This window comes from Sturnus vulgaris, chromosome 7, assembly GCF_052056855.1.
Source record: "Sturnus vulgaris isolate bStuVul1 chromosome 7, bStuVul1.hap1, whole genome shotgun sequence".
Taxonomy (NCBI): Eukaryota; Metazoa; Chordata; class Aves; order Passeriformes; family Sturnidae; genus Sturnus; species Sturnus vulgaris.
This window is the reverse complement of record NC_142249.1, coordinates 13516656-13529576: the sequence shown is the minus strand read 5'-3', so window position 1 is coordinate 13529576 and position 12921 is coordinate 13516656. Positions and strand designations below refer to the sequence as shown.

At 38.7% G+C, this 12921-nt stretch overlaps 1 protein-coding gene across 3 annotated transcripts in view; it reads left to right on the top strand.

The window, feature by feature from the left end:
• BOLL (boule RNA binding protein) overlaps positions 1 to 12921 on the top strand; it is a 34553-nt gene that overhangs the window by 9678 nt on the left and 11954 nt on the right. For all 3 annotated transcript variants that reach the window (XM_088167821.1, XM_088167823.1, XM_088167822.1), the window contains 7 exons: positions 2235 to 2375; positions 5278 to 5369; positions 7557 to 7611; positions 8298 to 8376; positions 11323 to 11489; positions 12018 to 12089; positions 12761 to 12808. In XM_088167821.1, the coding sequence (XP_088023947.1) occupies positions 2247 to 2375; positions 5278 to 5369; positions 7557 to 7611; positions 8298 to 8376; positions 11323 to 11489; positions 12018 to 12089; positions 12761 to 12808 (642 nt within the window). In that variant the 5' untranslated portion in view covers positions 2235 to 2246. The remainder of the gene's footprint in view (positions 1 to 2234; positions 2376 to 5277; positions 5370 to 7556; positions 7612 to 8297; positions 8377 to 11322; positions 11490 to 12017; positions 12090 to 12760; positions 12809 to 12921) is intronic.

Here is a 12921-nt window from a genome sequence, read left to right as displayed (position 1 = left end):
TGGGCGAGGAAGGCCCGCTCCGCTGCCTTCCGCTCCGCTGAGCCCTGCGCCCAGCGCCGCCGCCAGGCTGGGCCTACCCCGCCCGTTGCAGGCCCGTCCCCGCTGCTGCGCGTCAGCCGGGCGCGAGGCGGGGCTGAGGAGCGCGACGCGTGCCGGGAACGTGCCGGGGCCGAGGCGGCTGCGAGGACCGATGGATCCCGAGGGCGCGGTGAGGAGCCCGGCGGGGCCGCGGGGCCCAGCAGCCGCCCCGGAGGGCGGGAGGGCGGGCGGGCAGCGGGGCCGTCCCGCTGGGGCGCCCCGGCTCGCGTCCGCCCGCGCGGGGCCGCCATTTTGTCTGTGGCGGCCTCAGGCTGTGGCGAAGCCGCTGGCGGCCCCGGGGTGCGGGACACGGTGCCGGGGCAACGGGGTCTGGCTCGGACTTTGCCTCTGCCGCACACAGACTGCGTAAAGTAGGGGTGTTTAGGGAGTTAAGTGCGCTTAGTCACCAAGCCTTCGTGGAGTTAGGTTGTCTGACCGTGGGTGTGTTCAGTGTAAAAATGAGAATAGCGGTTCTCCTAACGAGCAGTTGCCAGGCTCACTAAGTAATCCATAAAAATATTGGTTAATGTATGTATCCCTATTATTTGGGAAAAATTGATCAAAAGGAAGTTTAGAAAGCAGTAGAAATAAATATTTGGGCAAGTGATGTGCTGATGGCACATATATGGTTATTTTAATACTGTTTTCTTGCCATACTCATAATAAAGAGGTGGTTATCACAATACAAGTGTTAAAATGTAACACTTAAAACTCCCTATTAACTATTGTACGTTAAAAAGGGGTGTATTTAATTCCTTATTTCTTTCATTGGGATTTTTGCTTTTCTGGCTTATTTTAATATATCAACTATTAAAACGTGTACAGAGAAAATGCAGTTTGGGCTCTTTGAGGTAAGGAATACATTTTGTCTGTGCTGTCAACTGTTAATAGTTATAATTGAATCCAGAAGTTTTCATGCTGAGCATACTTGCCAGCTGATTGTACAGCTGGAGTGTTGTCTTTAGTGTGAGAGATGGAGAATGTCCCTCAGGAGTTTTTTGCTGCAAAAACGAGTCCTCTTGGGGACTGTAGTCACTGTTGGTTCCTTGCTTGCTAGAGGTGGGGTTTGTTCAGGTTAGTACTCTGGGTAATACTCCCAGTAGGAGAGATGATACTAGATTCTCTTGAATGGGTCAGATTAACAACCTCAGATTTTCCTCTGCCACAGGTGTGTGTGTTTTAGAACATTTGGAAAGGACTCATGTCTTCTCTAAAACTGAAATTGTGTGAACTAAACTGGATTTATTGTCTTTAGGATAGCCACAATAATAGCATTAACCCATTATTTAGAATTAGTAGGAGTAACTCTTTGGTAGCTAAAGAAGTATCGAATAATCCTGTTGGCGAAGTTAGTGACAATACTTTGTGACTGCTTTTCAGCTATCATCTTCACAGTTAGGGTTGACTTTGTAAGGCACTATTATTTTGCTTTGAGAAGAGTTTACAGTGAAATTTTTTCACACTTCACAAGTGTAAGCATGCTGGAAGTTAAAACATTAGGCAGGCTTCACCAAATAATGGTTTACATGATATCCCATTGTGTTATTTTCCTTTACTGGAGCAAGTGCAATCTGGTTGTTCTCTTGCAGAGGGAATTTCTGTTCAGACCATTGTGTTTGTAGGCCAAAAGGGTGTTAAACTAAAATACACCCAAGTTTTCAAGACGTGTTCTCATCGGGTATGTGGAGTTCGTTTATTTTGTGTAGTGGAATTATGGGGGCTTGGCACTTGGAAAATGAAGGCTGTTGCAGAGAACAGAGTTGTGTAGATGTGTGTGAGAGCTCAGATTGAGTTTAAAATGTCCTAAGATGTAGGTTTAAAATAAGAGCTTCTAGTAGATATATTTTGTATAATAAAATTCATAACCTGAAATTTATGCAGCAGGGTACTTTGCAAATTGAACCAAGATTGGTGTTCAGTTTAGAAGAGTGTTTAACATTGGACTTCAGACCATAGTGTATTCACCAAGTTACTGGATTGATTAAGACTGAGCTTGTGTTTAAACACTGAACTATGTTTTAAATAAAAATACATGGTTAATGTTCAGTATCTGCTGTGCCTTCCAAAAAGTTCTGTATGTATCGTCTGTTGAAAGATGTTTCATTTACTGAAAAATAACCTGTAAAATTTTGAAAATGTTTTCTTTCAATCATCAGGCTACTGATCAGATGCAAACAGAATCTTTACCTTCATGTCCCAACACTGTGTCACCAGTGAGGTTAAATAATCTGATCGGTTCTCCAAGGTTTGGAACAGTTACTCCAAATCGTGTCTTCGTTGGAGGAATTGATTTTAAGGTATTCTTCCCTCTTTTTGCTGCTAAATTATAATTTATAACCGTATAAAAATCAACAGGGAAAAAAGAGAGATACAGCCATGTGTATTTGTTTAGTTGGTAAGTCCTCTTCACTTCAGTAGCCAAACCTAGAGTGGAGAATAAAGCTTTAAGCTTTCATTTGCATAACTGTCCTACAGAGTTGACTCTGTACACCTAGCTGCTAGAAGCTTTTGACACACCACTTCTTCAGAGCTTTCTTTTTTCAAAGAAGATAGCTTTTGTCATCAGCAGAGCTGATGGCAGAAAAGCATGCTGAAGGTTTCGTTTATGTGTACCACTTAGTGTAATTTAATAAACTGTCACAATGTTTCCTATGGCCAGTGGAGCAAACGTGGCTTTTGTTCCTCTAACACTTCTGGCTCACACAAAGAACTACAGTGTGTGTATTCTTTGCCCTAGTAATTTTCTTCAATGCAGGACTTTGTTTTTAAAAGAAGCATGTAAGCTTCTCTGGGTAATTTGCAGTATTCATCTTAATTCTTGGAGTGCTCCTGCCTTTGTGTATTCCCTCAAATCTTTAAATAGCAGTGAACATTGGGCCACTCTTACCTTGTTCAGTTGCTTTAAACGTTTGTGACAAGCTTAAAGTTCAGGTTTTTTCTCTCTTCCTGTTTTAGATAATTAAGCCATTGACTTTTGCAAAACCTGCTTGGTCTGCTTAGCTGTTGCTTTGTTCCCACCAAGAGCATCTTCCCTGCCTTAATCCTCCTAGGCTGAGACCTGAGTATTGACTCATTTGAAGAGGAACAAGAATTGACAATTCACTCAGACTATTTTGTATAACAAGTGCAAGAAATTCCAGAATCTTCTAGTTTATTTGGCTGAGATAATTCAAATAGAGGTGTTCATATTTTAAGGTGTACAAGACCTTCACTACATTTGGACTTTAATAAAAGTGACACAGTAACTTTTTGCACCTATACTAAGCAAATTATTGGAGCTATAAAAAGACCTCTATTGCTCCCTTCTGTCTTCACTGCAATTCAAAGGTTAAAATACTTTTCTGTCTAACATCAATATTTTTGTTAATTACCATACTAATTGTTCATTTTAAAGGGTCTCTTGACTTTGTTCAGTTACTGATACTTCAAAATTTATTACAAAATTGTATTTTCAATAGCAGTTTAAGCATGTTTGTAATCATAAAGAGAATGGGGGGGGGGTTTGCAGAAGGGAGAGGAAATAAAAGGGATGAAACCTCCATAGCCATTTTAGTTGCTCTTCCATTTGATATGATTTTTTTATTTCAAATGCAGCCTTAAATTTGTGATCTAATCCTCTTAGGGTTTATATGTCAGTCTTGAATTGCTTTCTATTGGCAATCTCTTGGCAAAAAGTAATGGGTTTTGGAGTTTTTTTTTTAGCCAAAGTTCTTATTCAAGTCACCGAGGGTGATGTAAAAGCTATTGACTTTATTTTTGTGAAAAAGGGAGACTGTTAATAAATCAGTTGCTTGCTTTCTAACAAGCTCTTGTATGATTTTGCTGTTTTGTCTATCACCATGGCAGTGATTCCTGTTTGTAAGAGGAAACACCTGGTCTCTCAAATTTAGAGAAACAATTCAATAAGGGAACTTAACAGTTGAGAGCATTTTCATCTTGGTCTGAAGAGCTCTTTCTTTAGTGTCATAGGACATAGGCTAATGCTACGACTTTGCTTTCCTTAAGGTAAAAGGAAAAGACAAGTCCTGAATGTGTTTCTCCTAAGTTTCTAAATATCATGTTTGCATAGATGCTTGCAGATTTCACTGTGCATCTTAGAACAGCATTTCCTTCTTACTCCCCATCAATTCAGTGCTCTGCACATAAACCTTTGTCTTTCTAGATTCATAGTCTGGTGTAGCAAGCCCTTATGTCCTTGGGTAATACCTTGAGCACCAATCAGTTTCAGACTTGGATGAGGCACTTAATCCTTTGATGTGCTGGAGAGGATTCCCTGAATTGTATACAAGCCATCAAAGTCATTCACTTAGAAGTAAAACAGTACTTGGTCTACTTTAAACTAAGGAAAAGTATAGATGAACGATGCATGCCTATAACCATACTTCTCCCAGTGTTAGGTGTAGCATTAACTAAGAGCTGTGTAGAACAAAACTTAAAACTCAAACGTTGTGATCACAGCATCAAATGTGATATATGCTTGCATTGTTTAAAAAGATACATAGAAGGCAGAGGGGTGTTCACAAAGCTTAGGTGAGCCTTGACATTAGAAAGTTGTTTTATTACCTGCATACTTGGAAGGGGGCAGTTCCTTCCAAGTTGACTTAGACCACTCTCCATTGAAATAACATTTTCTTATTTACAGTGGGGAGTTCATACAGTGTGCCTGTATGTATTTGCAGACTTTTATGTTAAAATCACTTCAGAAAGAGGGATCATAGTATATTCAATGGATTTGACCACTGAATCACTGTGGTTTAGGGGGATTTTTTTATGTGACCTGTGTGTATCTATATGCTCTGCTGTATTGCAGTTGAAAGTATAGCAGTGATTTTTTCATACTGTGAACTGCTCTAGCATGTAATTAACAGAAACTAAAATTCAGATCTAGTACACCTGCTTCAGTGATCTTAACTGTAAAAGGGCAGTTGTTACATAAACCTACTAATGAGAAGTTTGAATTAGAAGTTTCTAGAATTATTGCTGAATAATTAATGCAGTAGTTAAATGGACCCTGAGGCTCATACTTGCTCATTCTTCTGTATTCATATGCAGGGTTATAATTAGTTTATAGCAAACTTAATCCAAAGTATGTCCTTTAGTAGTCTTATGGTAAACATTGAACTAATTAATGAATTAATATAAAAGCTATGCAAACCAACTTTTCCTTTTTTTCTTCCCCCTCTCGATTTACTGTACTAGACTAATGAAAATGACCTGAAGAAGTTTTTTGCTCAGTATGGCAGTGTGACAGAAGTGAAGATAATAAATGACAGAGCTGGAGTATCAAAGGGGTTGGTATAATAGAATAAGTATATTGTGGAAATTGAAAATAACAGAAAGCCGACTATAGTAAATTTGATTGATTTTTATAGCTCATAATATTTTAGCATTGATGTTTCAATTATTCCATGTGTGCAAAAATCTGTTCTTACCCCTTAATATCTCTATATAACTGACTCCAGTTTGCATAACTAAAGCTCTATTAGTCATGTTGTTATAAGATGAAGCTGTGTGCAGCTGGGACAAAATCAATAGTTTCAATTTTTTCAGGTTTTCTTAGTGACTATTACTTAAGTAGATTATCCTAGCATGGTTATTTAGTTACTAAATATATTTATTTCTGTTACTGGAAGCCAGTATGGAAAGGAGCCCAAAATGGAAGAAGAGCTGAGATACACCTGCTTGTGCTGGAGTGCATGGCAGTAACAGATTTTTGTGTGAAGAATTTTGGAACAGCAGCACAGGGGACAAATCTGATAATAAATCATGATTACATAAAATGGAGGCTGAGGCTGGAAATCACCAGTAGGAGAAATGACAAAGAACAAATACGGAGAAAGTTTAAGATTGTGTAGTAAAATGATTGCTGTAACCCAGAGGATGGTGATGTAAATAAGGTGGGAAAGTGCACTGCCAGAGAAGGGGGGAAAGAGGGCTGAAGCAAAAAGGAATATGTATGAGAGTTCACCTCTAAAGTTCTCTCCTGAGCAGCAAGGACAGTTTTAATGCTGGCAGAGCTTAATATGTATCAGCAAGTTATGTCCTGAGCTGCATCTCTTAGCACAGAAAGTGCACTTGCATAACATCAGAGACTTGGTCCCACATCTGTCACCCAGCCTCTTGTTCTTTTAGTAAATTCCAAGAAGTATCTGAGAATTGCAGTGTGTGTCCATATAACCCATAATAATTCTACAGTTGTGATTGCCAACATATGTCTCACATCAGATATGTTGGAAAATAATTACTTTCCACGCTTTTAGATTTCTCTTGAACTCCAAGCATAGGCTTCATTGCTTCTGCTTGACAAGTGATTTAAAAACTTAAGAGTTTGTGATTGCATCTGTTAGTTTACTGTCCAGACAGTCTACAGAATGAGAAGTCTGTGTAGGTAAGGTCCTAAGCAGGAAAATACTTAGTTTTCTTTGAACTTGGAAGTGTTTCCAGTTTTGTTTTGAAAAGTCAATACAAGAAAAGCCTACAAATTTGAAAGTACAGCTGGTCAGATTTATTGAACCTCTGTATTTAAATTAGCATACAAATACTCACAAAGAATGATAACCTTGTATTGCAAAATCTGATCTGCTGGCAGAAGGGGCAGAAGCTCTTACCTTCTGTAATCTGACCCTGAGAAATGAACCATAAGCCTAACAAATCACATGTACAGAAATGCACATTTCACATTTCAATGATTTCAAGAATATTTGAAATTTAGGAAGTCAGATTTAATGGAGGGGGAAGAAGGTTTTTTTGGGTTTTCTTATGTATGTGTTGTATACATTCAGTTCTTACTTTGCACTGGCAGTGCGACCAAGATTATTTTCGGAATGAATTGAAGGGGTTTGGAAAAGCAGTTCTGAGTAGAAAGCCTATTTGATTTATTGCAGCTGTTAGAAGAGGTATGGCAAAAGACACTATGTCACAAAGTATGAGAATTACTTCATCCTTGATCACCACAGAGCTCTTTTTAATGCTAATCCTGTTAAGAATTACAGGAGAATTCACAGATAACGGCTGCATTTTTCTGAGAACTCACTTTAAAATGGTGGGTTGTGCTTGTGGCACTGGGGAGCATTCACAGTTGTTGCTGAAGTAGGTGGAAGCTGTACTATGAGTTATACTATAATATTAACTTTAAAAAAATCCCAAGTGTCTCATCTTTGGTCACCACAACAAGTGAAAGGTTTAGATCAAAATCTTCGTTTAATAGCAATGAAGGAATTTAAGACATAAGCTGAGTAACAAGAACAGCTGGTCATTCATGATAGTGTATTGCCACATACTTGAATGTAATAAGGAAGATGCTAAAAATACAGTTATTAATTTAATTAATTAAATTCATTAATTTAATCTTTACTTCTAGAGTTATTTTTTTACCCATTGATTTACCTTGTAATGTCACTTCTACTTGCATCAAGTAACTACGTGCCGTGTTTGTAAATCCAGATTTTAGAGGCTTAGCTTCTGTCATTTTTGTTTAGGTATGGCTTTGTTACATTTGAAACCCAAGAAGAGGCTCAGAAGATTTTACAAGATGTAAGTGACAGTCCCCATTGTGTTTGTCTCTTAAATGAATTAATTCATTTCATACTAGGCCTGAGTAGTCTGGTCCTGTTTGCCAAGTTGCATTTGAAGATGAGTTTGATCTGATAGTTAATAAAATGGTTTAAAGAGATCTAAGATAAGATTTGGAGATCTAAGCTGATTTATACTGAGATATACTGGAACTAAGGAAGGAAGTTATTGTTCATAGTGCTACTTTGATTCTGATCTTTATTTTCTTAGTCTACAGTAGATGTAGAGTTATGAAAATGTTATCCTTTATATTCCATTGCTGTGAAGATTTTTTTTTTGTGGAAATTAGGAAGAAAACTGCTGCCTTTTATTCTGTCATGTTTGTTCGTCAGACCTGATTTAATTCTTTTTAGTAACTATTAGGTTCCCTTGAAGCTTTCAGTGATGAAGCTCTGATATTTTTGTCCTACTCTTCTATTTTGAGTAATGTCTCTAGAGCTTCTTTTTATGTTGCAGTCTACTAACTATGTGTAAGTATTAAAAACAGACCTTGAGGAGTTTGACCAGTCTCCAGACACATATCCTAGGGTCTGGTTTCAGCATAATTGCTGTCGTGCTCAATGTATCTAACCTACTAAGTTATTTTTCACTTCTCAGATGCCTAGGTCTGTGTAGAAAATAATAATGTCTTTTTTCTTTAATTCTAGGCTAAAAAACTCAACTATAAGGATAAGAAATTGAATATTGGACCAGCAATAAGAAAACAAGTGCGGAGTCCTAATGCTCGTATGTATTTTTACTTGCATTTGTGTATTGTCAGTATGAATGTAAGTTTTTAACCAAGATGTACCTGGTCTAGCACTGCACTAATGCTCTGTGTGGCATGTGCTCAGATGGTTTGCAGTGGAAGCAAATGCATGTGAGTGGAAGTGCTGAAATAAATAGATTTATGGTCTCTTGGTTCTTTTATCTCTCAATATGTTGTTTCTGTTACTTTATTGAAGAGAGTTACCTATCTAGGAATAAACTGAATGGTAATTCAAGTTGCCTGGCAGAACCTTAAATCTAAATATTTAGTATGTCCTCACAGGTTCTGCAAGATAAAGCAGGCTCTGCTGGTTAGTTGCACTGTTATTCATTGATGTATTTATGTTATTAAAATTCATCAGGATTGCTGCATCTTGCTTTCTTTGGTAGAAACCATAAGGAATGGGTGGTTGCAGTCCCCACTCTCTTCTTGAGCTGTTTGTTCTAAGATATTGAATGACTACTGAAAATGTAGGCTATAAATCACCAGCTTTTAAGATGAGATCTGTCAATTGTCTTCAGTAAAAGCTCTGTGTCAGGGGTGTAAAATAGATTTATTTAAGTGAAATAGTCAGTGAAGTGTACTTTGGGCCTTTGCTGCAGTATTTGTCCTATGGTACCTCTTGGACGAGTTAGGAAAACCCCATGCTTTTGCTCATCCTCATTCTGAGGCCAGAATACAGAAGAATGGTGGTTTAATTTGGAAGCTTTCTTTAGTTTGTCATGCTCTATTAGAAGTAGTTCATGTGTACACTAATGCTGTTGGTGCAGACACACTTCCTGAAGACGGGAAGTTTGCCTTCTCCCCACCTCTAGGAGAACAGTTTGTAAGGATAGTGCAGAGGGCAATCTTTCCCAGTGGATTACAGCTGTACTGATTGCTGAGGAGTGGAAACAGCCTTGCCTGCCCAATGAGGATGGGGTTATAAAAGAGTGGGTCAGATAGTCAGGGTTTGCTGTGGTTTGGGATGGAGTCTGCTGGCTGTGCTGTGAGGAGGAAGGGACGTGTGGTTGTGCAAGGGACACACAAGGCTGTGTGAGGGACAGACAGGGTTAGGTGGCCAGGTAAGGGACAGCTCGGGGTTACCCAGTCATGCAGAAGGAAGAAGGAAATTTGCAGAGAGGAGAGAAGGAGTCAGTGCTGGTGCTGCCTATGAGCAGAGGAGTCAGAGTTGCCTAAAAGAAGTCCACTGAGAGAAGGCATGAAAAGTTTTTAATAAAAGACTGGTGTTGGTGCCAGTTGTGTCCATCTCGACATAATGACTATGCCCACCTTGTGCCTAAGTATGCCTTTTCCCTTTGTGTAAGTGTATGGATTATTATTTGCACAGGGGAAATGGAATACTTTTTCTAACTGTATAGTTTCTTTGCTCTAGCAATTACTCAGTATCATCTTTGCTCAGTCATCATCAAGAGATTGTATACCATTTTCTTGCTATGCTTTATTGCACTTTCCATCTTTGACTTGTACTTTCTCAATGGTGTTGCCTGATTTGTGGGGCTTCCTGCCTCTGACTCTTATAATGAATATGTTTATTGATAGAAAAGGGGCATATCTCTGTGTTTTAACTGAGACATGAGGCAGCAGAGGGGTAAACCAAAAATATTTTAAAAAAACTTTTTGAAGAAAGTAGCTGTGTTCTTTTGAGATCTTTTTGTGGACCTTTTCAACTACCTGTTCTCTCATGCCTGGGATAGATCTGTGATACAAGGTCATATTGGCATCCAGACACATCCTAGGGCCTGGTTTCAGTATGTCTGCTCTCGTGCTCAGTGTATCTCAGTTACCAGGATGTTTTGTCCTAATGCAGCTCATCTTGGGTTCATGAAGCCAGAACACCTGGACTTTAAATGTCACTGCAGAGCTATGGTTCTGTTATATTTTGCAGAATTCAAGAGCTGGACAGTGTACTGCTGTCCTCTATAGCCCATGTGTATAGTGCTTGTCTTTCATACTGGAAAGAAAAAGGATTTTTAGCTCTTCTGTCATCGTAGGATCGTTTGTGGTAAGAGCTTTGAACATAACTGGTAGATCTACTTGGTTTGCTTTTTCCCAGCATCAAAATGTATTTTTTATTCAGTGACTTTTCTGTGTTTGATGGAGAAGATTTCCTTTTTCTTTGCCAGAGACTTGCTCAACACTGGCAGAAAGTTTGTGCAATGTACTTGGTAGCTGGCAGACAGGATTGTTTGCCACGGGATCGTGTTGATCTCCTCATCTGAGATACCAGTAAGTGCAATTCTAGATTGCTTACTGGAGCTAAAACAGCCTTTAGTTTTCCTAAGGTGTGCTTAACATTATCCTAACCAACATCTTGGTCTGTCTATGGATAATATTTCAGCTAGGTTGTATCCAGGTGTCTTAAGGCTTTTCTAGGAATTAGTCAAACTCTTATTATCAATAAGATAAGCTCTTGAATCCTTTTGGGACCCTTCTTGGTCTTCCACTGAGCATTCTGGTGATCTCTGCAGTGTTCTTTGTGTTCATAAAATGACACTTCATGTTGGCTTTTACTTTTGCAAGGTAAGATGAAAAACTAAAACTTTGTGTTATTGTTTACATTGTATTCTTCTTGATTTTTTTTCTGTTACTATTTTGTGATTTCAGCTTTAGTTACAGAGTTAATTTTCTTTATTTTTTTTTTTCCTCTCCAGAAATCTCCCCGTATTATATGTTATGTTCAGTAGTTTATATGGATGTCATCTTCTGTAGCCTTTCCCATCTAGCTCTGGAGACATCCTGTAGCCATCTACTTTCATGATCACGTTTGAGAGGGAACTGAGATGGCATTAGACACACTGCTCCATGTTCTTTCCTTTGAATGTTTTCTTTCTATGAAGATCAAAAGTGGTTTTCTCTTTTTTCATTGTGTACACATTTGAAAAAAAGTTATTTGTAAATAAATGTTAAAATATTTGTTCCAGGTTCTGCTGTAACACCACAAGCTGGTACAATGTATGCAACTACTGCTGTATCACCAGAAGCTGGTACAATGTACTTGACCACTTCGAGTGGATATCCATATGTTTACCATAATGGAGTGGCTTATTTTCATACATCTGAAGTCTCTCCTGTTCAGCAGCCATGGCCAGTAAGGAATTTGTTTTGGTATTTATGTTCCTCTATGGACCAGGATAACTGCAGTGTTTTCAAGTCCCTTCTGCTTTGGTTTCTTCATCTATACCTTATGCTAGATGTTTAATTGGCTTCCTTATATTAGACTGTTTATTTTGTGTTGTTTTGTTTGGGTTTTTTTAAATAACACTTCGGTTTATTTTGCTTCTAAGGGGACTTTTCCTTTGGGGTGACCTATTGAACAGGGTAGTTCATAATCAGTTTGGGCCTTGCCCCAGGAGTAAGTTTTACCATCCCTACGTAGTGATGGCCTAGTGCTTCCTAAAACGGTGTAGGTGAATGTGCCAGGCATTTTTGTTTGATCCAACAAAAGCCATTAGAGACACTGGATTTGAAGCAGTTTTAAGTGTAGGTTAAAATTTTGTGAATCATTTTCAAAAGGGAGGGGGGTGTTGAGCATTTTAGTGCTCCAGAGCTGTGTATAACAGGAGTGACAGTTTATGAAGTTGCTGCATTAAGATTTGTTACTTCTTTTCTTTTGAAGTCTCGCTCGGTTTCCAGTTCACCTGTGATGGTTGCTCCACCTGTTTATCAGTCTCCTACGTACCATTATCAGGTATCTGTTTGAAAATTATTTTCAGACCATCACTTATCCTCCAGCCATGCAGTGCTGTTTGCAGCACTGTCCCAGGTCTGCTTATTCTTAGGAAATAAAAACACTGTTGATAATAGTAGTGTGAAACATATTTTAACCTCAGTGAACACTTTTCACTAGAATGCAGTTTATTTTGTTTATGTAGCTACAAGAAAGTTTAATAAATTACATTTTCTTCTGTGTGCAGGACAACTGGCTTATCATCCAAGCCAAACTCCTGCTCAGACTAGGGCTGGTTAGGTCAGGTTCCTTGGGTACTTGTCCAGTTGTGTTTTAAGTAGCTCCAATGATGAAGATTTCACACAACATTATTGGAGAGCCTCTTCCTTTGCTTGATCCTTCTCATCGTAAGACTTTTCCCTAAAACTACCACATTGTTTCGTGGTCCAGCTTGGGTCCATTGACTCTGTGCTCTGAGCACCTCTATTGAGAATCTGACTTAAGTATATTTGAAGTTTATGAAATGGTCAAGTTGGAGGCTGAGTGGAAATAGACAAAACCACATTCCTGAATAATTTGGGGCTTAATGAAAATCATATATCCTCTTTTTAGTTGAGAATTAATTACAGATTTGAGACTAATAGTGTTCTATGTGTATTTGTTCTTCACCACATCTTCTTGTTCAATTTTAGGCACCAACACCGTGTCTTTCAAGTCAGTGGCAGTGGTCTGTTCCACAGGTAAGTACAGTTCATAATTGCAGCATTTTACCATTATTTTTCACCTAGTTTAAAGGTGTGCTGTGCTTATCTAAGAGTGATATTTCCCACTATTCACAACTTGGTTGAAATTA